This window comes from Panthera onca, chromosome B1, assembly GCF_046562875.1.
Source record: "Panthera onca isolate mPanOnc1 chromosome B1, mPanOnc1 haplotype 2, whole genome shotgun sequence".
In the NCBI taxonomy this organism is placed as follows: Eukaryota; Metazoa; Chordata; class Mammalia; order Carnivora; family Felidae; genus Panthera; species Panthera onca.
In genome coordinates, this window is record NC_138342.1 from 3,341,111 (window position 1) to 3,367,355 (window position 26,245).

Below are 26,245 nucleotides of genomic sequence, written 5' to 3' on the forward strand. Positions count from 1 at the left end.
TCTGCGCCAGCTTCTGGAAGGCTCTCTGCTGCCCCCTGGTGGGAGAGGCCGGGGCGGGGCCTGCAGGCCGCCTCTGAGCCGGGCCAGGAACGGGGGCTCCCCCAGACCCCAGCGTCAGAGGCAGGAAGGATGACGGAGGGCCCCTGCCGGCCTCAGTTTCCCCTTCTGCTAAAGGAGGGTCGGGGAGGAGGGGGAGCGAGAAGTGACACGGGCGGCGTCTGCGGGGAGACGAAAATGTATCCGAACCAGGCACAGGCGGGTGGCTGAGCCACATCTACCGGCACAAAACGCCTCTGAGTCGGTCACTTTAAATGGTTCATTTTATCTTACGTGAACGTCACCTTGTTTGACAAAATAAATTAAAGAAAAAGAGATCGGAACAGTGCCGTGCGGGTGAGAACCACTTGGGACGCCCACGGCCTCTCTGAGCCTCAGTTTCCCTGACTGTAAGTGGAGGGTTCCTGGCACGTGGGGGCCCAGATGAGCCCCTAGACGCACTCACAGCAGCACATTCCGCACAGGGCTGGAGGCCCCCCACCCCGGCCTGGCTGGCTGGCGGGCGCAGGTGGGACCGGCCGGGCTGGGCCAGAGGACTCTCAGGTGAGGGAGCGTGTGGGCCGCGTTCCCCTCGCTCGCCTTCGGGACGCAGGAAGGGGCGGAGGTGCAATGACGTGCTAGCACCTTCTTCCAGGACGCGCCCCTGGGTCCTGATGCTGACACATCCCCCCCCCCCCCCCCCCCCCCAGGCAGGCGGGCAGGTGGTACAGTGGCTACAGCTCTGCCCCACCTACCTGCTGTGTGACGGCGGGCAGGGCACCTACCCTCTCTGTGCCTCCGCCGGAAATGGGGACAATAACAGACCCAATGGTGCGGGCCCGGTGAGGTCGGCGTGAGGGTTAAAGGCAGAGCACAGAGCCTGACACACAGTGAGGGCACGGGGAAGGGGGAAGATGCCCAGGGGATCCCACCACCGCCTTCCTCTCTGACAGGCCAGGAAATGGGTGCGAGGGGCGTGATTTGCCTGAGGCCACACCGCGCGGGGCCGGCAGGGGGACCTGGCCCGGGTCGGTCTGACTCAGTCCTTCCAGTTCACAGCAGCAGGGCGGGCCCCCGGGGACGGGGCTTGGTCCCTGGACGCTCCCCAGGCGGTAGGCCAGGGGAGGGGGCCTTGCGGGCTTTGGCAGGCTGCCGCAAAATCGTTTATTGCTATCAGACCCCTACTGTCCTGCCTCTGTTTCCCAGAAAATGAGCCTCCCAGAGACACTAGGAGAGGCGAGGACAGGGGTCCTCAGGGCGAGGGGCCGGGGGCCAGCCAGGGCGGACAGGGGACCTCAGGACGAGGGGCCAGGGGCCAGCCAGGATGGACAGTGGACCTCAGGACGAGGGGCCGGGGGCCAGCCGGGCAGACAGGCGTCCTCAGGGCAAGGGGCTGGGGGCCAGCCAGGGCGGACAGGGGTCCTCAGGGCAAGGGGCTGGGGGCCAGCCAGGGCGGACAGGGGTCCTCAGGGCGAGGGGCCGGGGGCCAGCCAGGGCGGACAGGCGTCCTCAGGGCGAGGGGCCGGGGGCCAGCCAGGGCGCCTGCCCCCAGCACCGCCCCGGGGCCAGGTTGACTCTGCGGATGTTGAGCTCGGTGGCGAAGGTCCTGGCCTTCTGGTAGAAGAAGAGGGACTTCTCGCGGTCCAGGAGGAAGTTGTGGTAGATGGTGGCCAGGCGCGTGTAGATCTTCATCTGGGCCTTCTTGTTGCCGAGGTCCACGGCCGCTGCCAAGGCCAGCTGGTAGTACCCCGCCGCGTCGAAGGGGTCCTGAAGGAGGCCCCACATTAACATGCCCCCTGGCTGCAGGCAGGGGCTGGCCGGCCTGTGTCCCCAGAGGCTGCTCCGTGCCCGGCCCCCCATCACCTCCACCCAGTCCCTCCCGACGGACCACTCTAACTGGGACAAGCCCCAGTTCAGCAGCCCTGGCTCCTCCCTGCCCCCACACAGAGAGAGGAGACAAGGAAATAAAAGCAGGTACGCAGAGCAGTTCAACAAACACTCCCGAGCCCCTACCAGGCACTGGACCCCGTGCAGGGCGGGAGCCACGGCCGACTCTGGGGCCACATCGACCACAGGGGTAACCGGCAGCCGGTGGCAGCCCCGGGTGGCACCTGAGTCAGCCTGAGGTGGACTTGGAGGGCTGCCTGGAGGAGGGGACAGCTTCACTAAGGAGCTGGCCAAAGTGGGTGGTTGGGAGTTGTGTATCCGTGTGCATGTGTGTGCGTGTGTGTGCGTGTGGACGTGCACACCTGTGCCTGGAGCAGCCAGTGGGCGGCAAACAGGATTCACGCCCAAATGTGTCCCGTTCCAGCCTTGTTCTTTCGTCCCTGAGGCCCCGCGTACAGATGACCTCGATTCAGGGAGACCATTGGCAAAGATGCCCATGGCCCCCAACCTCTAGAGCGGCACTTGCCCAGGCCTGTCCCGTACAGGGGGCTCGGAGGACTCTCTCGCCCTCCTGGGCACGTGGCTGACGGTGTGAAGTCGGCCCGTGGCCCCTGATGGAACTTCCAAGCCGTCGTCACGGTGAGGACAGACGTGATGTCGACAGAGCGGCCATGGTGCGGCTGGGAAGCTGCCTGGTCCCAGCCTCTCGGGCTCAGAGACCTGGGCTTCTCAGCTGCAGCCCTGCCCCGTGACACCGTGGAGAGATAAGGTCCCCATCCCCAGGGCCTGGGCGTCAGATCAGCTACCTCTGGGCCTGCAGCTGCCCCCGGCCCGGCCTCCTGACCCCCATCTTGGACACCTTTTTTGCCTCCCAGCCTGTTTCCCCCTCTCGTACAGAGCTGCTTAGGAATCAGTCACATGGCACCCGGGGCAGGCCCCACCCTCGGATGGGCCAGGGGTCAAGGGCATGTATTGCAGACGACACAGGGCTCTGGGTGTGAGAGCTCAGGTGAGGCTGGCCAGTCCTGCCCCACCGCCAGGCTCCGTGGCCCCGACACAGGGGAGGGCCCGGCCCGGAGCCCAGCCTGGGACATAGACGTGTATGCAGGTCGCAGGGTCAGAGGCTCGTGGGTTCTAGGATCCCGGGCACTGGAGCCCCACGGAGCTCTGCTAATCCTACCCTGGTCAACTGACCATGCCTGGCCCTCAGCCTCTGCCCTGCCTCCAGGGGGCTCCACTCTTCTAGAACAGTAAAGCGTTCGCAGGCAGAACCAACCACACGGAGCCTGGGTCACACGGAGCCTGGGTCACACAGACTGGAAGGCAGTGAGGCTACGTTCGTTGCAGTACCCCCCCCCCCCCCACCGGCCGACAGGCTCCCCAAGAACCACCCAGAAGACACGGGAGGCTGTAGTGACCACTTGTGACCACCAGGTGTCATCGGTGCACAGCCAAGGCTGCCCCGGGGAAGGGGGTTGGGGGCTACCAACTGGGTGGGGGTCTTCTGGCGCCACCCCAGCTCCGAGGGGCCATTCAGTGGGGAGGGGGAGGGAGAAGTCGGCCCCTGGGCTCGGGCACCCGCCCTTCAGCCGACACGGAGCAGGGACACCGCGCAGGGACGACGCTAGGCCCCGGTGGGGTGATGGGGGCCCCTGCCTGTGCAGGCGAGTGATGGAGAGACATCTCCGGGTTCTGGTCTGTGAGGTCCCAGCTCCAGCGCCTCCAGCCCCCACAGGGCAGGAACTGCCCGGAGTGGTGTCCCTGCTACAAACCCCCGGGGGACATGAGGGTTAAAGGGGACTCGGGATTCCAGGAAGGAGTCGCTCTGCCCACAGTGGTAGGCTTCCTGGAGGAGGTGCCGGGATCTGGGTAGCACCCTACAGCCTGGGTCTCCGGTGGGTCTCTAGTGACTCGTCCCCCTGCCCCCGGAACGTCCTGTCCCCCTCCTACTGCCTCGGCGGCTAACTCCTGCTTGACCGTCACGACTCGGCTTTGCCGTTACCGTGCCCGGGAGGCTCCCCCGACTACACGGCCGTGTCTGCTCTGACCCAGTGGCTGCCAGGGTCCGTTCGCACGTCAGCCTCCCCCACGGGCTGGGGGAGCTCCGACGGCGTCTGCTGACCTTGCCTGTGCCGCAGAGCCAGGCCCGGAGACGCCGGGGCCCCGGGGCCCGTGTGCGGTCCCCCTCCACGCGGGGGCAAGGGCTCCCGACGCGCCCGAGCCCCGCTTCCCCCGCCCCCCCCCGCCCGCGCCCACCTTCAGGTCGTAGAAGATGATGTCCCCGAGCACCAGGTACACTTTGACGTAGTACAGCGTCTCCTCGGCGAACTGCAGGGGCGAGCTGCAGAGCGACAGGGCCTTGAGGTAGAAATGCTCCGCCAGCTCGCCGTGGCCCAGCCGGTGGTGCAGGGCGGCCAGCCGGTGGTAGGCCACTCGCTCGTTCAGCCGGTCCCCTAGGGTCGCAGGGGAGGGGGCACGCGTGAGGCTACGGCTGCGGGTGGCGGCGGGCACGGGCCAGCTCCGGCCCCCAAGCCGGCCGCTTCCTGTCCCGAGACTCACTCTTCCCATCTGCACAATGGGCCTGATATTGCAGGCTCGCTGTCCACCCCAGGAAGGTGGACCTGCCCGTGGGGCCTGCTCTGTACCTGCCCGTGGCGCCCGGAAGGGGTGACAGGGAGCCCCAAAGTCAGGCAGTCGCAAACCCCGGGGCTCGGTCCACCCACACACACGACGACGCTCACCCTTCCTGGTGTATGAGCTGCTGCCCGCCCCCCCCACGCCCTCCGGATGTCTCCAGATCGTCCCCCTTCCAGGCCAGCACTGTGGGGTCTGCACACCCAGTCCTGTCTCCGAGGGGAAGACAGGTGGCTGGGAACAGCAGTTAGGTGCTGGGACACAAGGTGCCCGGCAGTGAGGGGATCTCGCCAGCCAGGTGACAGCGGGGCTGGCTGAGTGTGGCGAGGAGCAAGGGTAAGGGACGGCACGCAGACAGGCGCGTGCCGGGGCTGGTGACAAGCCGGGGTGTCCAGACCGCGGGGCACGGTGGCCGGCCTTGGTGGTCAGCTGGCCAAGAAAGCCCAGCCGCCCCGTGAGCGTGACGTGTCCCCCGGGGCATCCCAGCCCGCCTGCACGGAGGAGGCGGCTTGCAGACGGAAGCAGCCCCGCACGCGGGCCGGGTTCCACGGCCTCGGGCCTTCTGCGCCCGCCCTCCAGGTCTCCCCCGCCGGGGCCGGGGTGCAGGGCTTACCCAGGGTGATGCTGAGCGCCAGGGCCATGTGGGCGAACTCCAGGCCCTCCCGGGGCGCGTCCAGCTCGGCCAGCAGTGCCACCAGCTTGTTGCACAGACGCAGCTCGGCCTCCTGGTTCCCTGTGGTGGAGGCCAAGGGCAGCGCCCGATCCTGCCACACGGGCGGGTGGGTCAGGCCTCACCCGCGGCGGCCGGCCCGGGGCCAGCACCCCCTCAGAGCCCCGACCGCACGCTGGGAGCGTCCTCCCCGTCATCCCGCTGTATCTGTGTTCGGCTCAGAGAGGTCCCGGCAGCCCCAGGGCACTGAGCCACCAGCAAGCTGGGATGTGGCCTGCAGCCCATCTGTCTCAGCAGCCTGGGACCAGCCCGTCCCCGGACGGTGAGAGCCTGACCAGGAGGGCCCAACCCCGCGCTCTAAAAACGCACGTTTCTCTGTTCCCCAGGGCTGAGCCGCAGGCCGTGAGCTGGGCGGGCAGGCACACGCAGACCTGGGCCCCGGGGCTGTGTGTCCCGTGATACACCCCTGTGCCTCTCTGAGCCTCAGTTTCCTCATCTGCAAAGTGGAACAGGACTGGCCTGCCCGAGGTTTGAGGGGCTGTAAGCCTAAAGCTGCCTCCGTCCCTCAAACGGCCTCTCTTTTCTCTGTCCCTCCCAGGTGAGGGTGGGGGACAAGATCATCCCAGGCGAAAATACCAAGCAAGTAAGCGGGTGCGTGGGGCAGTCCTCCCTCCTGGCGGGAGGCCTCCACCGGCCCCCCCAAACTCCCATGGAAGGCGCCCCCACCCCTGAGGCCCACCCTCACCGCCCGGCTCACCCGGTAGAAGGACACGGCTTTCTCCCGCTCCCAGGTCCCGTTGAAGAAGATGTCCCCAGCCGCCTCAAACAGCTCCAGCCCCAGCTTGGGGTCCCCCGTGTACAGGGCTGCGTTCTGGGCCACCTGCGGGCGTGCAGAAGCTCTCGTGAGACCCACAGGGCTCCCCCAGACCCTCGAGGCAACCCCGAGGACCCGCAACACGTGCTCCGGGTGACTCTTTCCTCTCCCTCCAGAGGGACTGGCCTTGTTCAGTCCCTGTGCAGCTGGGGACATCATTTCCCACTATGTCCCATGGGGAGGCCCGTCCAGCTAGGGCGCCGGGGGTCCGCAAGTGCGGGCTGCTGAGGAGTTTGGGAGCCGGCTCAGAGGTGGCCTCCGGGTCCCGGCGGTCACACCCGGACCCCGGCATTCTCTCCGCTGGGGTCCCCTCCACTGTGTCCCTCCGTGGCCCTTAGCAACACCTGCCTGTCTCTCCGAGCAGACGACTAAGACCGCTGCTTCTCTGCTGCATCTGGGGCCCAGCACGGTGCCTGGCCCATAATAGGTGCTGAACAAACACCAGCTGAGTGGACAAGAGTGGCCTAGCCCTGCCGGCAATCCAGAACCTTCCACAGTCCCATGAACCTTCGGCCTCTGCCCCTGTGAATCCCCTACTGCCGGGAAGCCCTCTTCCCAGTTGGGCACTGGCCCCACGCACCCTGCACCCCAAACCGAACGGAGCTCACCCTCCGGGCCCCTCTGTGCACAACCGCACCCCTGCCCGCAGCCCCGAGGCGCCTGCCCCCCCCGTCAGCGGTGAGCCCCGGGACCCTTGGCCCATGGCCCAGGGAAGTACACAGCAAGTGCTCAAAAGTGAAAACACTCATTGGCCTCACGAGCCTCTCAATCTATTCCAAGCCATGTCAAGCTTGGAACGCAACTGGAAATGGAGCGTCTGTGATAAGTGGGTTTTTTAAGGAGGCACGCCATTAGCCACTGAAGAAAATTCTTCTGTGTGCCAACGCGGTGGACGCGTCATTTGCACATTTATTGAGCGCTTGCTGTGTACCAACACGGTGGTGGCCGTGGTGAGGGGCACATGCCTCCGGCCCCTTGGTGGGGCTCAGATTGTTGTGGAAGATGCCGGGCAGTGGGGGTCCAGGGGTGGGGGTCCAGGGCTGGGTGTCCAGGGGTGGGGGTCCAGGGCTAGGGGTCCAGGGCTGGGGGCCCAGGGTTGGGGTCCAGGGCTGGGGGTCCAGGGTGGGGGTCCAGGGGTGGTGGTCCATGGCTGGGGGTCCAGGGCTGCGAATACAGGGCTGGGGGTCTAGGCTTGGGGGGGCCAGGGCTGGGAGTCCAGGGTGGTGGTCCTGGGCTGGGAATACAGGAACAGGAGTCCAGGGCTTGGGGGTCCAGGGCTGGGGGTCCAGGGCTTGGGGGTCCAGGGCTGGGGGTCCAGGGCTTGGGGGTCCAGGGTGGGGGTCCAGGGGTGGGAATACAGGGCTGGGGGTCTAGGCTTGGGGGGGCCAGCACTGGGGGTCCAGGGTGGTGGTCCTGGGCTGGGAATACAGAAACGGGAGTCCAGGGCTGGGGGCCCAGGGCTGGGGGTCCAGGGCTGGGGGCCCAGGGCTGGGGGTCCAGGGCTAAGGGCCCAAGGCTGGGTGTCCAGGGGTGGGGGCACGCAGCAGGTGCCCCGCAGGGGGAGGGGATGAAGGACAGGGCGCCCCAGCACCTGGAGGTACACGTCTACCAGCTCGTTCTGCTGGAGGATGTAGTAGATCTTCCCCGCCTGCAGCCAAGCGTGCGCCTCCTTCTCCTTCTTCTGCAGGTCGATGAAAATGCCCAGACTGCGCTTGGTGTAGTCCAGCGCTGACCTGTAGGCCCTGGGATTAGAGCGGGGGTCAGAGCTCACGCTCCCGGGCCCGCTGTCCCCGGGGGAGCAGACCGGGCTCTTCCTGGTGCCCGTCTGCCGGCTTTGGCTCGCCCGGCGAAAGTAAGGGAGGCTCTTTGGAAGGAAACGGGGACGGGGAGCGGGCCATCCTGCCCCTGCCCCACTCCCCGGACACAGGCGCGTGACCTCTCTGGGTGCAGCGGGGAACGTGTGTGTGGGCAGAAATTGAGAGACAGCCTAGGCCAGTGGTTCTCAAACTCCAGTGCGGCCGCGGGAACCTATTCCCGGGGTTTCTGCCGCAGCAGGTCTGGGGTGGGGCCGAGAATGTGCTTTTGCAGCGAGCTCCCGGGCGATATTCTCCCCCACTTTGAGAAGCAGTGATCAAGGTCACTGCCCGTCGGTCCTACTGTGAAACGGAGGCCCAGGTGGGAGGGGCAGAGGCCCCCCAAGTCCTGTGGAAACCTGGCTCCTTCCCTGCCTCTCACTGAGTCCCCAGCCGGGAGGGGTGTTACCAGTGACGTTCCCGGGACCGTCCATCTGATCGGGATGGTCAGTGTGGGCGTCACAGGGGACAGAGGACCCTGAAACCCTGCCCCGGAGAAGCAGGTGGGACAGCCAGCTATTTCCCCGTGGATGAGAATCCTTCAGGTACACGTGGCCACTGTCCTCACATCTGAGGGGACAGCTGGGAACAGACTGCCTGGCCCAGAGCTGGGCTGGCTGGTGGACACTCAGGGCAGGCAGAGGTCAGCTTACAAAAGCCACTGTGTCATGAAGAATGGCCCAGGAACGCACGGTCTGCCTCCACTGTGGTGTGTACGTGGAGACGAGGGGACACCCTTCAGGGGAACCCTGTGCCACGAGCGCTGGTGGGGACACCCCCAGGCCGGCCAGCTCGGAGCTAATCTGACACTAAGGAATGAAGTGGTCCCTGAGGAGGGGCCACCCCAGGACCAGGGCCGGGGTCCTCCCCGCCCCGCCCGCGGAACCGGCCCTCACCGCTCGGTGCCCAGGGACAGGTAGAGCCGGCTGATGGTCTCCAGGAGCTGCCCCTCCAGCACCTTGTCCGCCACCCTGCGGGCCAGCGACAGCTGGAACTCGTGGTAGACGACGCACTGGGCCTCGCTGGGCATGACCGTGCTGTAGAAGTGACAGAGCCTCTGGACGGCAAGCAGCTGGCCTGGGCGGGGAGAACGGGAGGAAGACATCGCCGTCACGCACGGCGGTGACATCTGCAGGGTTTGAAGGCCCCTGCTGTGTGCCTGCCTCCTCCATGACTCTGGTGGGGTCAGTGCAGCAGAGAAACTGAGTCCAGACCGGCTACGCGATCTGCCCCAGGCCGCACAGCCAAGAGCACGCCGTGATGAGCCCGGTGGGGCACGTCACAGTCACGCGCTGACCGCGTCTACACGTCCCGGGCCCGGGGGTCCTGGCCAGCCTCTCCCACCGCACCGGGCTGCCTGCTTCTGCTTCACAAAACCCCTCCTGGGGTGACGGACAGGGGCTGCCTTCACCCCACGCCGACGAGGCAGGGAGCACCGGGCTGACCATGCCGCAGGCGGGCACACTGAGTCTGGGGCACACAGCGCGCAGTGGGGCTGCGATTCAAACCCAGCTCCCGGCGTTCCGGAGCCAGCGCTCCCTCGCGAAGCCAGGCTCCGGCAGAGAACGGCCGGGCGCGCTCCCCACCAAGCGGACCACCGACAAGGACACAGAAGATCAGAACAACACGGTGACCGGGGAGACCGCACATATCGCGTTCTCAGTCGCCGAATCAGCGGGCGACGCTCCATAAATGTGAGAGCCTGATGTCTTACAGAGCGTGATCTCCGGCGACAGCGGGATGAAACCAGGAATCGGTAACGGACGGGAGTGCGGGAAATTCACGAATACGTGGACGTGACAAACGCACTGCCAGACGGCCGGGGGTCGCGGGAGACATCGCGACGGGAACCGGAAGGTACTCTGAGATGAGTGGAAGTAAACGCACGGCAGACCCTGACCCCGCGGGACGTGGGACGCGGGACAGCCGCGTCTAGAGGGACTTTCTAGCCGTAAATGCCTACCTTAGAAAAGAAGAAAGTTTTCAGACGCAAAGTTTAAGCTTCCGCCTCGAGGAACGAGAAAGACAGGAGGTACCTACATCCAAAGCGAGCAAAAGGAAGGAAAAATAAAGATTCAAGAGTAAAGATAGAATAGTGACGTCGAGAATCGAAAAAACAAGAGAGAGAAACGAAAGAAACTGAATGACGGATCTTTGAGAAGATTCACAAAATGGACTCATCTGCAGCCAGACTAAGAAGAAAAGGCATAAATGATCGGGATTAGCCGTGAAAGACGGGATGTTAGCACCAGCCTTTCAGAAGGGTTTATGCCAACAAAGGGCAACCCAGATACAACGGATGAACCCGGGGAGACCCAGGCTGCCAAAGCCAACTCAAAAAGGAGCAGAGTGGCCCTCAGGCTCCTCGAGGTTCAGCATGGGGCAGAGGGGACAACAGGGCTGTGAGCACAGACAGGACCCGCCTGAGGCCACCGGGCACATTTGGGGACCCAGCTCTTGCTTCTTTCTGGAGATCCGCAGGGTCCCCTTCCAGGCTCCGTGAGCGTCCGAGTGTTCTACAACCCTCAACGGCTCCCCAGGGCTCTCGGGAAAAATGCCAAACCGCAGCCTGGGGTCCCGGATCCCTGCCTAGCGCCCCCAGCCAAGGTGCTCGCCACGCACCACCCGAGGCACCCACCCCAAACTCTGCATCTCCCTGCATGGCCCAGCTTTCCCCAGGGCCTTTGCAGGGGCTTCACCGTCTGCCTGCCCTCCATCCTGTGCTTGGCTAAACCCTCCTCCACACGGAGGTCCCACTCGTCGGGACCGGGAGCCCCCGTCGTCACGATGACACCCCCTTTTGCGGCTCCCTTACCCGGGCATCTGTTTCCCACCCTTGGCGACCCGGCCCCCGTGAGGACCGCACGGGTGCCGTCTGTGGCTGGAGCCTGCCCAGAGCCTGGCGGGCGGGCTCCCACGAGAGCCGCCCCGCAGCCGGCCTCGAAGGCACCCGCAAACACCTGCGGGTTCCCGCCATTCGACACTGTCGACGGCGGGAGAGTCGAGCGCCCCGGGCGCGCTCTGGACGGACGCGGGGAGAAGACGCGTTTCCTTTCCGCGAAGCCAGCGTGCCCGCCACTCACCTTCCAGGTGGTCCATCTCCGCGGCGACCAGAAAGGCCCACTCGTAGTAGCACTTGGCCTGCCGGGCGCGGGCCCTGCGGGCGCACAGGCGGCCCAGCCGCAGGAGCACGCAGGTGAAGTCCTGGCCGCCCTCCCCGCCGGGCAGCCGCGAGAAGAGCTTCACGGCCTCCCGGCAGTAGTGCTGGGCCAGGCCGCCGGCGCCGGCCCGCAGGCACAGGGCCCCCAGGTTGGCCAGCGCCACCGCCTGGTTCCTCCGCCGGCCCCGGCCCCGCGCCACCCGCAGGGCGCGGTAGTAGCCCTCGGCCGCCTGCCGGGTCCTGCCCGTCCTCGTCAGCGCCACGGCCGCCACGTTGGCCATCACGCCCTCCCGCTCGGCGCCGGCCACCGCCCCCTCCCGCACGCACTCGAGGACGCCCAGGGCCGCCGGGCTCCGGCCGCCGAGCACGTGCAGCCAGGCGAGCGCCAGCAGGTAGTCCAGCGCCAGGCGGCTCCCGGCCCCGGCGGCCGCCTCCGCGGCCTGCGCCATCAGGGCGACGGCCCTGCCGTGCTGGCCGTGGCCGCTGTGCAGCCGGGCCAGGCTGGCGCACAGGGGCCCGCGCAGCGCCCGGCCCGCGCCCGGGCCCAGGGAGGCCAGCGCCCGCCGGAGGTGGGGCGCGGCCTGGGAGGGCGGGCGGGGCAGGCGGGGGGCGTTGCGCAGGACCAGGTCCACGCTCCGGAGCGAGGCGCGCAGCGAGGCCCGGGCCCGCAGCGAGGCCGCCCTGACGCAGCCCAGCGCCAGGCGCGGCAGGCACCGCCGGCTGTAGGTGTCGGCCAGGAGCAGGTAGCAGTCGGCGGGCCAGGCGGCCTCCGGGGAGCCCCAGGCCTCGTGCAGGAGCAGCAGCCGCTCCAGGAAGGGCAGGGCCTCCTCCGGCTGCCGCAGGCGGGCGTGGTGCCTGGCCAGCAGGAAGCAGGCCCGGGCCTCGGCCTGCGGGCTCCGGCCGGCCACGGCCCGCCGCAGGGCGTGCGCCAGCAGCTCCGACCCGGCCTCGGTGCCGCAGCCGTGGCCGGGCGTCCCCAGCAGCAGGGCCGCGGCCTTGGGCGTCACCTGCGCGCACCTGTCTCTGTTCCTCTGCTTCAGGTGGACGGTGGCCAGGCTGCAGTACACGGCCGCCACCAGGAAGAGGTCGCCGAAGCGGCCCCCCAGGGCGCCCAGCGCCTCCTCGAAGTACACCCGGGCCTGGGACAGCTTGAGCCGGCGCACGCACAGCCGCCCCAGGAGGAAGCAGACTCTGGCGAGGGCCATGGGGAGGCCGGCCTTCTTGGCCGCCCCCCGCGCCCGCGCCAGGAGCCTGGCCAGCTCCTCCTCGTCGGTGCGGCCGCCGCACAGAGCGCTCAGCCCCGGCAGGGAGAGGTCGTACAGGCCGCGGAAGCAGGCCTTGTAGCCGGGCGCGTCCAGGAACAGCAGCAGCGAGCCCAGGGCCTCCGGGTCGGTCCGGTCGGCCCCCGCGTCCAGGCAGAAGGGGGGCTCCTCAGGGTCCGGTGGGCTCGCGCCGCCGGAGGCCGCGCAGAGACACCAGGACTCTGGCTCCTCGGGGCAGTCCTGGCGGGATTTCAATTCTTCCAGAACGTTCTTCACCTTCTGCAGGGTCTCGCGTGGCTCTGGGTCCAGGTGAGGTGATTCTGCAAACCACCAAAACCCCCCGGGTGGATTAGAGGCCGATCTGGGCCTAGGCCGGGGTAAGGGACAGACATCCCTCCGAGCCTCGGCACCCCTGTCAGGTGCTGCCCGAGCCTCCCCTGCCCGAAGCCCAAGATTTACGCGCAACGCCGAGCCCAGCGCCTCGCACCCGGTGCAGACTCGGTCGTGGTTATGAGAATAGGGATCGATCTGGCCGAGCTTTTTGCCGAGTAACCCCTTCCGATGCTTCCTGTTTGAGAGCACCGCTCAGCGACCAGGGTCCTTTCCCCTCCAGGAAAAGCCACGTAACAGATGGACACGTCCACATTCCTGGCTGCCCCCGCCTCCGTGGGATTTCCTCAGCACTTGGGGGTCTCCTGTCGGGTGCAGGACTCCCGTGAAATCATCATGGGCCAACCAGAGCTATGGGGCAGCACGTGCTCGGAAGCCACCCCCAGAACTGATGAAACCCGCCTCGATGGAGGACAATGTTTGGGTCCCTGGTCCAGCTCTCGCCCGGGACCACGTCAGCTAGGACCCCCGGTCTCCACCTTCACCCTGGCTGCTTCGAGAATGTGAGGCCCACAGTTACTAAAGGGTTAAGAAGGAAAGGGACGAGGCGCTATAGAGCCTGGGGGCACCCGTACCCAAAAGTGCCCGTGTGCGGGGCTGTTGGCTTCGGATGGGGTCAGTACCCGAAGACACAGCCAACGAGCAAACAGCTACGCTTCCTGCTGGAAAAACACGAGCTTAAAGGGGAATTTGTTTGCAAGGAAAGAACCAGAATCTAAAGACTCTTCTGTTTCGAGTTCACATAAAAAATACGTTCAAAACTAACGCTCTCTTTATTTGTCCGTAAAGTCGAGGAATAAAGAAGAATTCAGTGTGGTTCAGCAGCAGACGTCTGACCTGACTAATCCGACGTGTAGGTGCGAATGCGCCCCCCAACCTCGCCGCCCCCACCCCCTCCCATCCCGGCGAGTCCTGCCCTCCTCACCCAGCAGAGGCCCGGGCTGGAGGGAGGGCCCGGAATGGCCCCGGATGTCCTGAGCCTCCCCATCGAGTACCCCAAGTGGCCCCTCCCTGTTTGCACTTAGGTGGACCCCAAAGGGTCCTCGGGCATTCAAGTCCCCAGATTCTCCCCGATGCAGACCTTCTGTGGGGCGGTCAAGATGGAGGTGTGGAGGGAGAAGGAGGGGGTCTCCCTTACCAGCTCCCAGGGGAAGAAGCAAATCTTTGAGGGGCTTCTCCAGCGTGAGACTCCAAACCCAGCCCCCCGCACCCCCTTCACCCTCCAGACCCAGCATTTCACTTTCTCAAAGCCGAGAGTTTCAGATGTTCTAGGTTTCAAGAAAAGAACCCATGGCCAAGTACAGGCCCGGGCAGTGGAGGGGACCCCCACCTTAGCTGGGGACAGAGCGGGGACAGCCACGGCCGGGGCAGTGGAGGGGACCACCCCCCCCTTAGCTGGAGGGCTGGTGCGTTTGCAGGGACCACTACCACAGCAGGGGGGAGTTTTGCCCTCACCTCATCCCCTCCCCCTGCAGGACGGACCCCCTCCCGCCTTCCCCGACGGAGGTGTGAGGTCCTCGCCCAGAGCCCCATCCGCACCCAGCTCTGTGGCTTCTGCACCCCCGGGCCCAGCCCCTTGCCCGGAGGGACGCTGCCGTGTGGGGAGAACCCACCTTGTTCTTCCAGCGGCTCAAAGTCGGCCTCTTCTAATCTGTCTGAGAAGGGAGAGAACAGAGGCATCACCCTCCGGCCAGCACCTCCAGGTCGGGGCCGTGTCGGGACGGGTGGGGACACCAGGACAGAAACACTCCAGTGACCTGAGGGGCTGCAGGGCTGGGGGGAATCCCCTGGTCAAGAGGCCAAGCCCTTCCCTAAGCCTCAGTTTCCACCTCCTGAAAATGGGCTGACGCTAATTTGCTGGGAAAAGACGTGTGAACTCTGACAAATGCACAGGGTCCGGGAAGCTCAGGGGCGCCCGGCGGAAGGGGGCCCCCAGAATGTCCCCCCAAGTGGGGGGCTGACATGGGTGCTATGGTCAAATTTAAGTTTGCCTGTTTAGGAAGAGAAACCAATTTGTGGGACCTGGAAAGTTTAACTGTGTTACTGGTGGAAAAGTTCCTGATGCGCAAGTCGTGTCTGCTCCAGGGCCGTGAGGAGTGTGTGTGTGCGTGCACATACGTGTAACTGTGCTCGTGTGTGTGCATGGATGTGTAGGTGTATGTGCATGTGGATGTGTGTGCTGCCTTATTTGAGTGTGTACGTAAGTGTGTGCACGTGTGTGAGTGTGCACGCGTGCAAGTGCGCGCGCGTGTGTGAGTGCGCGCGTGCGTGTGCGCGCGCGTGTAAGTGTGCGCGTGTGTGAGTGCGCACGTGCGTGTGTGCGCGCGTGTGTAAGTGTGCGCGTGTGTGAGTGCACGCGCGTGAGTGTGTGTGCGCGTGTAAGTGTGCGCGTGTGAGTGCGCACACGTGTGTGTGCGTGTGTGTGTGCGCGCGCATGTGTGTGTGCGTGTATGTGTGCGCGCGCATGTGTGTGTGCGCGTGTGTGTGCGCGCGCATGTGTGTGTGCGCGTGTGCTTCATATGAGTGTGCTGCGTGTGTTGTAAGTGTGCACACACATGCCGCACGTATGTGTAAGCATGGGTGCACATGCGTGTGCTGCACATGTGTGTGAGTGCGTGTGCACACGTGTATACTGTGCGTGTGTGTAAGCGTGTGTGCGCACGTGCATTCACCTCCATGCACAGGATGAAGGAACCGGCTAGATTGCACCCCCCCGCCCCAGGCAGTCCCCCAGCGGGTCTGTTCCTCTGTCGCCTCTGTTGCCGATGACACGGCTCCCGCCCCCGCCCCCCCTGCACGGCAGCCGACAGAGGGTCCTTCCTGAGCGCAGGGCAGTGCGGGGAGAGGGAGCAGCACCGTCTTTAGGCGCTGGTGGCCCTGGGGTCCGGCCCCGGTCCCTGGCGGTCAGGCAACCAGGCCAGCCCACAGCCACGTGAGCCCGGGCTCCTGGTCCTGTCACGGAGGGCGGTCACTGTCACCCAGACTGGCGGAGCAGCAGCTCGTGGGCAGCGGGCCGGGCCCCCGTGCACGGCGGGCACGCCTCGCGGCCACTGCGGGCATCTCCCTGCCGCTCGCCCCGTCCCCCTCTCTGCCTCTGGCCTGCTGCCGTCCCTACGGGCCCCTCAGGCAGCAGCAGCACCTGTGTGGTCACCTTTAGGTGCCCCGGGGCGGGCCTTCTTGAAGGGACACGGGGAGGGGCGTCCCGAGCGGAGCACGGAAGCCAGAACAGTCCGCGCTCCGCCGAGGGGACAGGAGCCCGAGCAGCCCCGGTGCCGGCCGGCTGGGGCTCGGGGTCTCCCGGTTCGGCTGCAGACCCTCTTGTCCTTCTGGGAACCTGCCCACAGAAACCATCCTAAGCACCCAGGGTCTGATGCAGGTCCTGCGACGTCCCCGCGGCCAGGGGGAGGGGAGGGAGGAGCCGTGCCCCCCACCCCCGCGGCGCCCTCACACCTACCCAAGTTGTACACGGTGCACGTGTCCGCGCCAGACATCCTCCTCAGCAACTGCCTGGCGTCCTCGTCCGAGAAGCGCCCTTCGTTGCTGAAGAACGACCTCTCTTCCTCATCAAGAAAAATCACGTTTTCCAGCCTGGAGGAAAGAAGGTGCTTTATTTACAACAGCACATTTCCTGCCCAAGACCCCCATCTACTCTCCCGTGTGACAGACACCCCCGTCACACCTGCTCTGTGCCCAGCGGCCAGGTCACCGGGATAGAAACAAAAGAGATCCGGCCCACAAGGCCCGCCTGGTCCAGCTGCAGGCAGAATGTACGTATCACACGTACGTGTGTGTGCACGTGGGTGTGCACAGGTATGTGTTACAAATGTGTGCGTGTGCACGTGTGGATGTACAGGTCAACCCCTTCGCATCATGAGCTCCCGGGCTCCCCACGACGCCCAGCACAGAAATGGGGCGCTCCTGTCCCCGCCAAGTCCGGGAGATGAAAAACGGGAAGGGGAGAAGGGAGAGAAGGAACAGGCACGTTTCGCTCGTGGGACTAAATCACCAGCGTTACGTGAAACTCTGAAATGCGCCTGGAAACTGGAAGGAGCTGTTTTGAGACGTTAAAGAAAATCTCAGAGTAGCTTCTGGTACATTCAACAGAACAGGCCCGTGTGCCTCAAAGACGTCAGTGTCCTAAAGGACCACGAGGCGAGGGAGGAGAGGCTGGTGGCACGAAGCCTGGAACTTTCTCTGGTTCTCCGGGACACGACTGGGACGCTGGCAAACCCTGAGTGTGGCCTGCAGGGCGCTGCTCCGTCACCGTCCCGATCCCGAAGGGCGCGCGGCGGTGCCCAGGCGGGCGTCCTGGCTTTAGGAGACACGCGCCGCGCCACTCGCCGGGAAAGGGGTATCCTGCTTACAACCACCCCCGACGGCGTCAGTACGAGAAGGAAAAGCGGGAGACGAATGTGACAACGTGCCAACACTTGGGTGACCGGGGGGAAGGGATTACGGGAATTTGACGCTCGTCTTGCAACCTCCCTAAGTCTGAAATTTTGCCAAAATAAAGGAAAAGAAAGAGCAGAGGCACCAGGAGGTGGTTCATGAAACAAAGGATGAAAACCCAGGGTCTGGAACAGGAAAGATGTGCAATCAGCTTTTGTGGAGCGAATGAGGGGGTCCGTGGGGCTTTCCCAGGCTTCCTGCCCAGGCCGCGGGATGTCAGGGCCAGAGGACCCCTGAAGACGGGCGTGGGAGGCCAGGTCCAGACCCAGTAAAGGCCCTGTCCCTACGCCCACCTTCTCTGGGCTCATGACTGAGGTCTTGACAATGATGCTTCAAGCCCAGGGGAACGGAATTGCCACCCAAGGATGGGCACAGCTGTGCCCACTGACCGCTCCCCCAAGGACACCCCTGCTGCTGCCCAGGGCCGCACCGTGGGGACACTCAGAATTCTCCAGAAGGGCAGGGGCGGGCATGTCACCAGCAGGGTGTGGGGGGTCCCACAGGGAGAGGAGCAGGTCCCCAGGGATGAGCCGTCGGAGACGGGGCCTGGGGGCCAGTGAGAGCCCCAGGAAAACTGGAGGGCAGGGATGGAGGGGGTGTCTCACGTAGGGGCACACGTGTCAAAGCAGACTCGTTCCGGAAGGGGCCTGATGGCAAGGGGCAGCCTTTGACATCGGCGGTCACCAGGGTCTGTGTCGCGGGGGGCCTTGAAGGCCAGGCCTAGAATCTCGAGCACCTGACTTCGGCTCAGGTCGTGATGTCGTGGTCTGTGAGTTCGAGCCCCGCGTCGGGCTCTGTGCTGACAGCTCGGAGCCTGGAGCCTGTTTCAGATTCTGTGTCTCCCTCTCTCTGCCCCTCCCCTGCTCACACTCTGTCTCTTTCTCTCTCAAATTTAAACATCAAGAAAAGAAAAGAAAAGAAAAGAAAAGAAAAGAAAAGAAAAGAAAAGGAAAGGAAAGGAAAGGAAAGAAAAGAAAAGAAAAGAAAAGAAAAGAAAAGAAAAGAAAAGGGAGTGGCAAGGTGTATGGGGGTGAATAGTGTCCCTCAAAATTCATGTCCACCTAGGACCTCGGGAGGTGATTTATTCAATGAAGGGTCTTTGCAGATATAACCAGTTGAGGTGGGGGTCACACTAGGGCAGGGTGGGCCCTAATCCAATGACTGGTGTCCTTATAGGACGAGGCTCGGAGACACGTGCTGGGGTGAGGAGGCCGTGGGAAGACGGAGGCAGAGACCGGGGTGATGTGGCCACCAGGAGCTGTGAGGAGGGCGCCTCCTGAGGAAGTGGGGCCCTGTGGCACCTTGACTCTGGACTCCTGGCCCCGTGGGCTGGGACAGAATCTCCACCTGCTGAGCCAAGCCCCCCGGCGTGGGATGTCGTGTATTTCAGAGAACAGCCCCGGGCTGCACTTGGAGGAGGGACACGAGGGGTCCAGGTAGGAGGCTGACGCCAGCCCTGGGGACAAGGGAACAGGCGCCCGGGCGGTGGCGAGGGGGAGGGTCAGGGGTGCCATCCGGGACCTCGTCCACGTGTGTCACCAGGCTGCCCCCGGGGGTAGGGGAGCGGGCTCGGGAGCGGGCAGGGCCTCAGCCACTCACTCAGACACTTGGCCCTGCACACTGATGTCACTCGTGCGCACAAACCCGACCTGGCCCGAGGCCGTGTGCCGGCCCAGGCACCAGGGCAGGCCGGGCACCCGGGCGCCCAGGACCTCGATGACGTCACCGTCTCGGAAGGTCAGCTCTTCAGGCCCGGAGCCCTGGTAGTCTGCCACTGCTGAGGCCAGGCCCACGGCTGCGGAAAGGAGGCCACAAAGTCAGTGCTGGGGGCGCACCCCGGGGCTCTTGTCCAAGAACAGCTGGTCAGGGCTGCCACGAAGTGTGGCCGCTGCACCCAAGGGGCTGGACATCTAGGGGCCCCCGGAGGGGGCGCTTCCTCCGCACAGCGAGCATGGGAAACTGAGGCCCAGAGACATTAACTAACTTGGCCCAGGGCGGACGCGGCTGTAAACATACATCCCTCTCCCTCGGGGCCTCGCAGCCACTTCACCGGTATACAGGGCCCTGCCAGCTTGGGGCAGAGCAGAGAGCACTGGACCAGGAGCCCAAGTCAGAGCCCCACTCTGGCCTTTCGGGAGAAGACCCAACACCTAAGCCTCCGGACCCTCATGAGCTCACGCGGCAACATCAGCGGGAGCCTAGCCCTCCCGTCCCAGGGCCCTCTGAGGTGTCTCAAGTGCGGCCGGAGAGAAAGCAGTGCTTGATGGGTGCTCTGTGAATGGGACCCTCGGGGCTCCCCGGAGGCAGCGACAGGGACGCGGCCCGGCTTCCCAGCACCCCGTGCAACGAAATCCGGGCCAGCCGGTGGACCTCTCTGAGCTTCGTTGTCGCAGCATGAACTGCAGGGGATTCTAGCCACCCCCTCTGGCTTGGGGAGGATTCAGGGCGAGCACAGAAGCTTCCAGAATGCAGGTGCCTGCCCCTCCTTGCCCACGCCTTTCCCAGGGGAGAAAGGCCAGCGAAAGCATTTACCCATCAGCGGAACGTCCGACGTCACAGGGCCGCTCACGGAGTCGTCGACGGGGTCCCAGGCGACCCTGAGGGCCCACCTGGAGGGAGACACGAGAGGATTTCAGATGTGAGGCGAGTGGACGATGCGTAGATGGGATAAGTCAGCAGCCCCCAGGGACCCAAGCAAATCTCACCACTTGCCACCACCATGCACATACAGGCACACACACACACCTGCCCAGGTGGGCAGCCTCAGACCTCGGCATGTGGCCGTGCCTGCAGGGAGTCCCCTTCCCTTCCTCCCGCTGGCCTCCTGAGAAACCTCCCTCCATTAGCCCGGGACAGCAGCCAAGCCATTGCCAACTATTTCACAGATTCTAAGCATCAGGTCATCATCGACTTTCTCTCTTTGCTTTGGCTGCCAGGAAGCTCCAAGCCAAGTTAACGTCCCACGCTCAGCTCCTGAGCAAGAACTGGCGTGCTACCCAAGCTTCCTCTGCCTTGGTTTTCATCTGTACAGATTTCCACATGCCTCCTTCCTACGGGTGCACGGTAGGCAGCTGGCTCCCGCAAAAGCTTTTCAGAACGAGCTAGAACACGAAGCAAGAGCTCCACGCTGCACAGTCTGGTGCCATCGAATGCCAGCCCTGCCAGGGAATGTCAGCGTCCTCGGGCAGCTCGCAGCCCCGAGGCCCAGAGCTGGGCTCACTGTCACGGCCACACACCGGAAGCAACAAACAGGGTCAGGACCGGGTCTGCCTGGAGCACCGTCCAGCCCCTCTGGCTGAGGCTGGACCAGCGCCTGGGGGCGGGGGGCGCGGTGGGGGCTCCAGGAGGCCTGACGACACACAGGACGGGACGGGCCGGAAGCGGAGACACAAAGGTCGGTACCTACTGATGAAATGGGATCAGAGGTTCCGGAGCGGCCACCGCTGCCGTGTCCTGGGAGCACGTGCCGGGGCTGGGCGCCTTAGAGTCCGCTGCCGGGGCTGCGTCTCCCTGGGGGACCCCCGCGGCTCGCCTCGGGGGCTGCGGGCCTGCGCCCCGGGGGCTGGTGGTCACTCTCACGTGGTGGTCGGGACACAGGACAAAGAAAGGGCCTTCGAAGTGACAGACAGTGGCCTTCAGTGTGGGACCCACCCGTCCCCGCCAGGCCGCACGCGGGAAGGCAGTCCTGCGGGGTCTCCCCAGCCCCGGTCTCTGCCGCCCGCCCCCCCCCCCCCCGGGACTGGAAGGCCGGCGCCGGCCTGGAGTCCCAGCTCTGCTCACACCTGCCCGGGGAGCCTCGCTGAAACTCAGACCCTCGGGGCCTCAGTTTCCCTTCCTGTGGTCCCCAGGGTCCTGCCTGCCGGGACCACCCCCGGGAGCCCGGCCACAGCCGGCCGGCCGCCTTTCTTCGCGTCCGCAGCCAGGGTGAGACCGGCAGCTGCGTGTTCTGTTTGCTGCTGACCCGACCCAATGACGAGGCCACCTCGGCGCTCAAAGCAAGACCGCGTCAGGTCAGGAACCCGGGATGGCGGTGCCACTTGGCAGAAACGCTTTTCTCTTCTTTCCTGGGGGCCTGGCCAGGTTTCTACAGCGAAGTGACAGGGCCTGGGCGCTTCATGGCTGGGGTGCCCCCCACACCCCGCATGCTCCTCCCTGCACGAAGCCCCCGTCCGTCCCGGCGTGCACGCCGGGGCCTCCAGGACCCTCCTGCGGCCCGTGGCCCCCGTGGCCCCAGCGTGGTGTGCCCCCGGCCGACGTCACCGTCACCATGCAGCGCTCACCCTCCTGGGCGAGGAGGATCTCCTGTGTCCGTGTCAAGGCCTCCTGGTCCACGTGGACTTGGATGGTCGTCTCCTCGTCTTCGCTGGGCGCGAGCAGCCAGAAGGCCTGGTCCACGAGCAGGTTTTCCAGGCAGTGGTGAGTGAAGCCTGGGGGCCAGACGGGCCTGGTGAGCGGCAGGCCCCAAAGGGAGACACGGAAACCTTCACAGGCCGGCGCGGGGGGAGCCCTGCCCTGCCCTGGGGCCTCGCGGTGCCGTCTACAACCCAGGCAGCCCCGGGTCTGACCACCTGGGCTGTGAGTGGACCGGCCGTGACCGTGGGCGACACACTGGCCTTCTGTGACCCTCAGTCTCCTCGTCACTGAGACGGGACAAGAGGCTTCAAGGTCGAGTGTGCTGGGGGGTTGGCACAGGCCCCGCTCAAGGTGTGCAAGATGCCTTTGCTCTCATTGTCCACTCTGTCCGTCCTCAGACCCAGGTGGTGGGGCGAGGTCCCTGAGAGGACGCGGCCAGACCCTCGCGGATGCCTCCTGGCGGGCTGGGGGCGCTTTAGAGCCCTTTGGATGAGCTGGAAATAACCCGGTCTGCGCTCAGCCAGTCTGAGCTCAGTGTCCCCCGAGGTCTGGCCGTGCAAAGCTACCACACGGTGCAGCGCCGGGAGGAACTCGGGGCGCGGCCCAAATGTGGGCACAGACGGGCGTGCCTCTGTGCCCCCACCCATCACGCCATTTCCCCCCCGAGAGCAGGAGAGCGAGCCCCACTGCCCAGGCCGTCGTGAACAACCCTAACCTGAAGCCCGATCTATGACATAACGTGCTAGGCGTGTGACAAGTGTCCTCCGGGGGGGGGGGGGGGCTCCCCATAACCAGCTCTGGGAAGGTCACCACCTTACCAAGAGCGTGGTAAGTGGAGAACTTCCAGATCTCTTCGAAAGTCTTAAACGACACCACAATCCGGTCCTGGTCACTGTGGATAGACAGCAGCCTGGCCGATAACTCCTTATGGGGAGGAAACAGTCCCGGGGGCCGTCAGGCATCCGACGGCTGGGAGGAGCCAGCCGTGGCTCCCCAGTGCCTCTGCCCAGCCCTGCTCCTTCCCTGAGCCCCTGGGGGCTCAGACTCTGGGCCCCGCTCTCGGTGACTCCGCACCAGGGAGAGCAGGCTCTCGGGCAGGCTGGGCTCTCAGCCCCGTGCAGCCCCTTGTCTCTCCCAGCCCCTCCCGCGGCACTGATGCAGACGTCCACACTCACCCTGCACCCGTCTCCTCTGACCCCCGTCCCGTGAACTAACTCCCCTGCTGGTGATGGGGCATTGGAATAACACCAGCGGGTACAAGGCACGGCGTCGTGTGTCCTGGGGAATGGGAGCTACCAGGGCCCCACCTGACACGCTGACGACGGAAGCCACTCTTCTAATCCGGAGCCCGACCCTCAGTAAGCGGCCCGCGGGATTCGGCCGCTTGCCTGGCCCCACGAAGGGCGGCCAGTCCCGGGGCACCGCGCTCGTGCTCGCGTGCCGTCTGGACCTCCCCTTCCTCCCGGGGCCGCCCCTGGCCTCTGTCCCCGTTCTCAAGCCCGGAGCCCCTGCACCTTCGCTCCCGCGGGCTCGTTTTCCACCCAGAGGAGCCAGACTCACCCCCAGCACGCTGGCCACTTCGCGGCTGTCGTTTTCCAGCAGGCGGAGCCGGGCCCGCATTGCCTGCTGCAGGCTGGGGTCTGGAAGCCCCGTCTTCCTCCGCACGGCCAGCAGCTGCAGGGTCAGGTCTGGAAGGGGCCAGCGCCCAGCGAGCACTCAGCAAAGTCACGGGGGTCACCGTGACCTCCAGCCCCGACCTCTCCCACCGCCGAGCTCCAGAAGGGGGCGTTCGAGTGTCAGCGGACACCCGCAGGCACCCCAGAGCCCACCGTCCTGCCCCCAAACTGACCCTTCCGCCTCTGTCCCATTTCCAGAAGGGCCCCCAGCCCCCGCCCTGCAGACCAAGGACACCTCCCTGCACCACACGGCACGAGGGTCCACCTCGTAAAACCAGCTGTAAAACCAGGCCCAACCCACCGTGGCACCCCTCCCCGGGGCCCCGGGTCACGCCCCCCCCCTCCAGACCATCCTCTGGTCCACGGAGAGCCGGGGGGTCCCTGACACTGAGCTCTGGCTCGCTGTCTGCCCCAGCTCTCGGCACCCCCCCAGGCAGTGCCATCCGGTGTCCTGAAGGGCGGCCGCCAGCCATGCGGGGCCGTCGAGCTCTGGAAATGTGGCCAGTGCATCCGTGGGAAGTAGATTTTAAATTTTATTTAAGTTAAATCGGAACAAAAGCTCCCCCCCCCCCAGCCTCTTCTGTCCCTCCCATCTAGCCTGCGGCCTCTCGGCTGCCCTAGGACATCAGGACATCCCCCACCCTGCCCCAGGGCCTTTGTACTCACCACATCCTCCACCTAAAGCACTCTCTCCCAGATCAAATCCTGGCCTGCCTGCCTGGCTGCCCTACAATTCAGATCTCGGCTCAAGTGCCCCAAGCCCACCCCCACCCCTGTCCTCCTAAGAGGCCTCCGAACCAGGCTACGGAGATCCCCAGGGCATGGACTGCTCCAAGGAGGTGGAGGGGGATGATGCCGGAGGAGGAGAGAGGGGGAAGGGAGAGGGAAAGGTGGGGGCGGAGAAAGAGAAGAAGGGAGATGGGGAGGGGAGTACAGGGGAAGGGAGGGGAGAGAAGGGCGGTATGGAGACTTCTGGAACCTGGCATCGGCCCCACTCCCCCAGCAGGAAGCGTGGCCGACATTTCACAACTGGTTCTAAGATGTGCCCCTGCTCCCGTAAGAGGGCGGGACCCAGAAATAATCTGCCGCTTGCTCAACGCGCTCGGTCATCCCGAGTGACCACAGGCAGAGCCGGCTGCCCGGAAGGAAAGTCGGAAGAGGAGGGTGGCGAGGCAAAGGTGAGCCGCCACCGCTGGGGGTCAGGAGCAGGGGCTCAGGGGTAGGGGGCTTCTGCCCGCCCCTTCCCCCCCGCCACCCAGGGCTGCCTCCCGCATTTGCGCCCCGCAGAAAGCCCCCTGGCCCTCGGGGCCCCCTCCCCAGAAGTCAGTCCTCGGGCGCCGCTCCCAAGGGCCCTGCTCCTTCCTCTGCGTCCCTAACCTGGTCATGTCCCACCTGTGACGCCTCCCCAGAGTGTCACTTCCCCTGCATGTGGTCCAGCCTACTGGGCCGTGTCCCCTCCTCGGGCAGATGCAAACACAGACTCCGCAGGAGCCCTTTCCAAAGGCAGACAAACTCCAGCCTTCGGGCCCCAAGTGGAAATGCAGAGTCCTGGGCCCTCCCCCAGCGGGGCTGGATGGGAACCTGGGCACGGGACCCGGCCGTCTGCATCTAGGCAGTCTCCCTACCCCCACAGGGATCCTCAGGCAGGAAGTCTGGGGACCACACTTTGAAAATCACTGGGTTAGGGGCGCCTGGGTGGCTAAGCGTCTGACTTCAGCTCAGGTCATGATCTCATGGTCTGTGAGTTTGAGCCCCGCCTCGGGCTCTGTGCTGACAGCTCGGAGCCTGGAGCCTGCTTGGGATTCTGTGTCTCCCTCTCTCTCTCTCTCTCTCTCTCTGTCCCTCCCCTGCTCACACTCTGTTTCTTTCTGTCTCAAAAATAAATAAACATAAAAAAAAGAAGAAGAAGAGGAAATCTCTGCGTTAGACTTTCCTGAACCCGCAGGCCATGGGACAGTGAGGGTGGGCGCAAGGGGGGGCGCCCAGGGAGCCCACATTCACGTCCCCACCCACACTGAACCCTGTGGCGCCATGTGGTATGTGAGGACATCTACCTGTGGGGCAGGTTCCCATCTGGCCGGGAGGGGTCCCAGCAGCCGGCCCAGAGCCGCCAGGGGCCGGGAAGGCATCTGTAACACAGCAGGTTTGGGGGTCAAGGTCAGAACAGGCACAAACCCCCCCAATATTTCTGGAGGAAAAGAGGTGTGTCCGCACACCTGCGAGGGGACGAGGACGGGGCGGGTGTGAGGGTCTCCCTGTGTTGTGCAACAAACAGCACGAGTGTTGTCTTGCTGTGTCGGAGTCTAGAAAGTTCTCACCAGCTAAAACCAAGGTTTCGGCAGAGCCGGCTCCTGCTGGAGGCTCCGGGGGGTGGGATGGGGGCGGGGGGTGGTCTGTCTCCAGCTCGTCCGCCCCCCTCGATCTCTGGTTCTTCCTCCAGTCTCAGAGCCAGAAGCCCGGCAGCCTCAGTGTCTCTGATTCTGACCCTGAGGGTTTTTTTTCCCATCTCAGGATCCTCGACTTACCCCCACCCCTAAAATCACGTCTGCCATACGTTCTGGGGATCAGGACGTGGACTTCTTTGGGGCCACCGTTCTGCTGACCCCAGAGGAGAGGTGACAGCCCGGAAGGAACCCAGAGTCCGGGGCAGACAAGGCTGTGTGCTGATCAGTCTGCAGCAGTCGCTGACCGAGGGTGAACCGCGCCCCCTCGGCCTCGTGAGGTGAGCAGGGCGCGGCTGACAACCCGGCTAGGGTTGTGGATGCACCCCGAAGTGCAGGGTCGGTGGAGGGGGCTCACGCAGGGCAAGCCCCCTTTGGGAGACCCCCAACGGGCAGCCAGGCAGGGGACCGGGAGGAGGGAGGAGACGCGAGGACAGGGGAGCCTGGGGAAGGGCAGGAGGCACAGGCCGTCCCTGCCTCGGGGAGGGTCTTTCCCCTCCTTCCCTCATCTCCAGAGCCCAAGGAGGTAGACAGCGGGGTCCTGGAGATCACCTTGCCAC

At 65.2% G+C, this 26,245-nt stretch overlaps 1 protein-coding gene across 7 annotated transcripts in view; it reads right to left on the reverse strand.

Annotated features, from left to right (window-relative positions):
• Positions 1-301: 301 nt before the first annotated feature.
• The window catches only part of SH3TC1 (SH3 domain and tetratricopeptide repeats 1), a 47,163-nt gene continuing 21,219 nt past the window's right edge, over positions 302-26,245 (reverse strand). For 4 of the 7 annotated variants that reach the window (XM_081795478.1, XM_081795476.1, XM_081795477.1 and 1 more), the window contains exons 3-19: positions 25,299-25,373; positions 23,129-23,256; positions 22,387-22,492; positions 21,496-21,642; positions 20,622-20,826; positions 19,748-19,824; positions 18,815-19,010; positions 16,221-16,354; positions 14,380-14,421; positions 13,342-13,425; positions 11,038-12,696; positions 8,851-9,031; positions 7,693-7,843; positions 5,985-6,107; positions 5,171-5,321; positions 4,180-4,376; positions 302-1,803 (exon numbers count right to left, since the gene is read on the reverse strand). In XM_081795478.1, coding sequence (XP_081651604.1) covers positions 1,546-1,803; positions 4,180-4,376; positions 5,171-5,321; positions 5,985-6,107; positions 7,693-7,843; positions 8,851-9,031; positions 11,038-12,696; positions 13,342-13,425; positions 14,380-14,421; positions 16,221-16,354; positions 18,815-19,010; positions 19,748-19,824; positions 20,622-20,826; positions 21,496-21,642; positions 22,387-22,492; positions 23,129-23,256; positions 25,299-25,373 — 3,914 coding nt within the window. In that variant the 3' untranslated portion in view covers positions 302-1,545. The remainder of the gene's footprint in view (positions 1,804-4,179; positions 4,377-5,170; positions 5,322-5,984; positions 6,108-7,692; positions 7,844-8,850; positions 9,032-11,037; positions 12,697-13,341; positions 13,426-14,379; positions 14,422-16,220; positions 16,355-18,814; positions 19,011-19,747; positions 19,825-20,621; positions 20,827-21,495; positions 21,643-22,386; positions 22,493-23,128; positions 23,257-25,298; positions 25,374-26,245) is intronic. The other 3 variants (XR_014137566.1, XM_081795480.1, XM_081795481.1) reach the window with 3 other exon arrangements.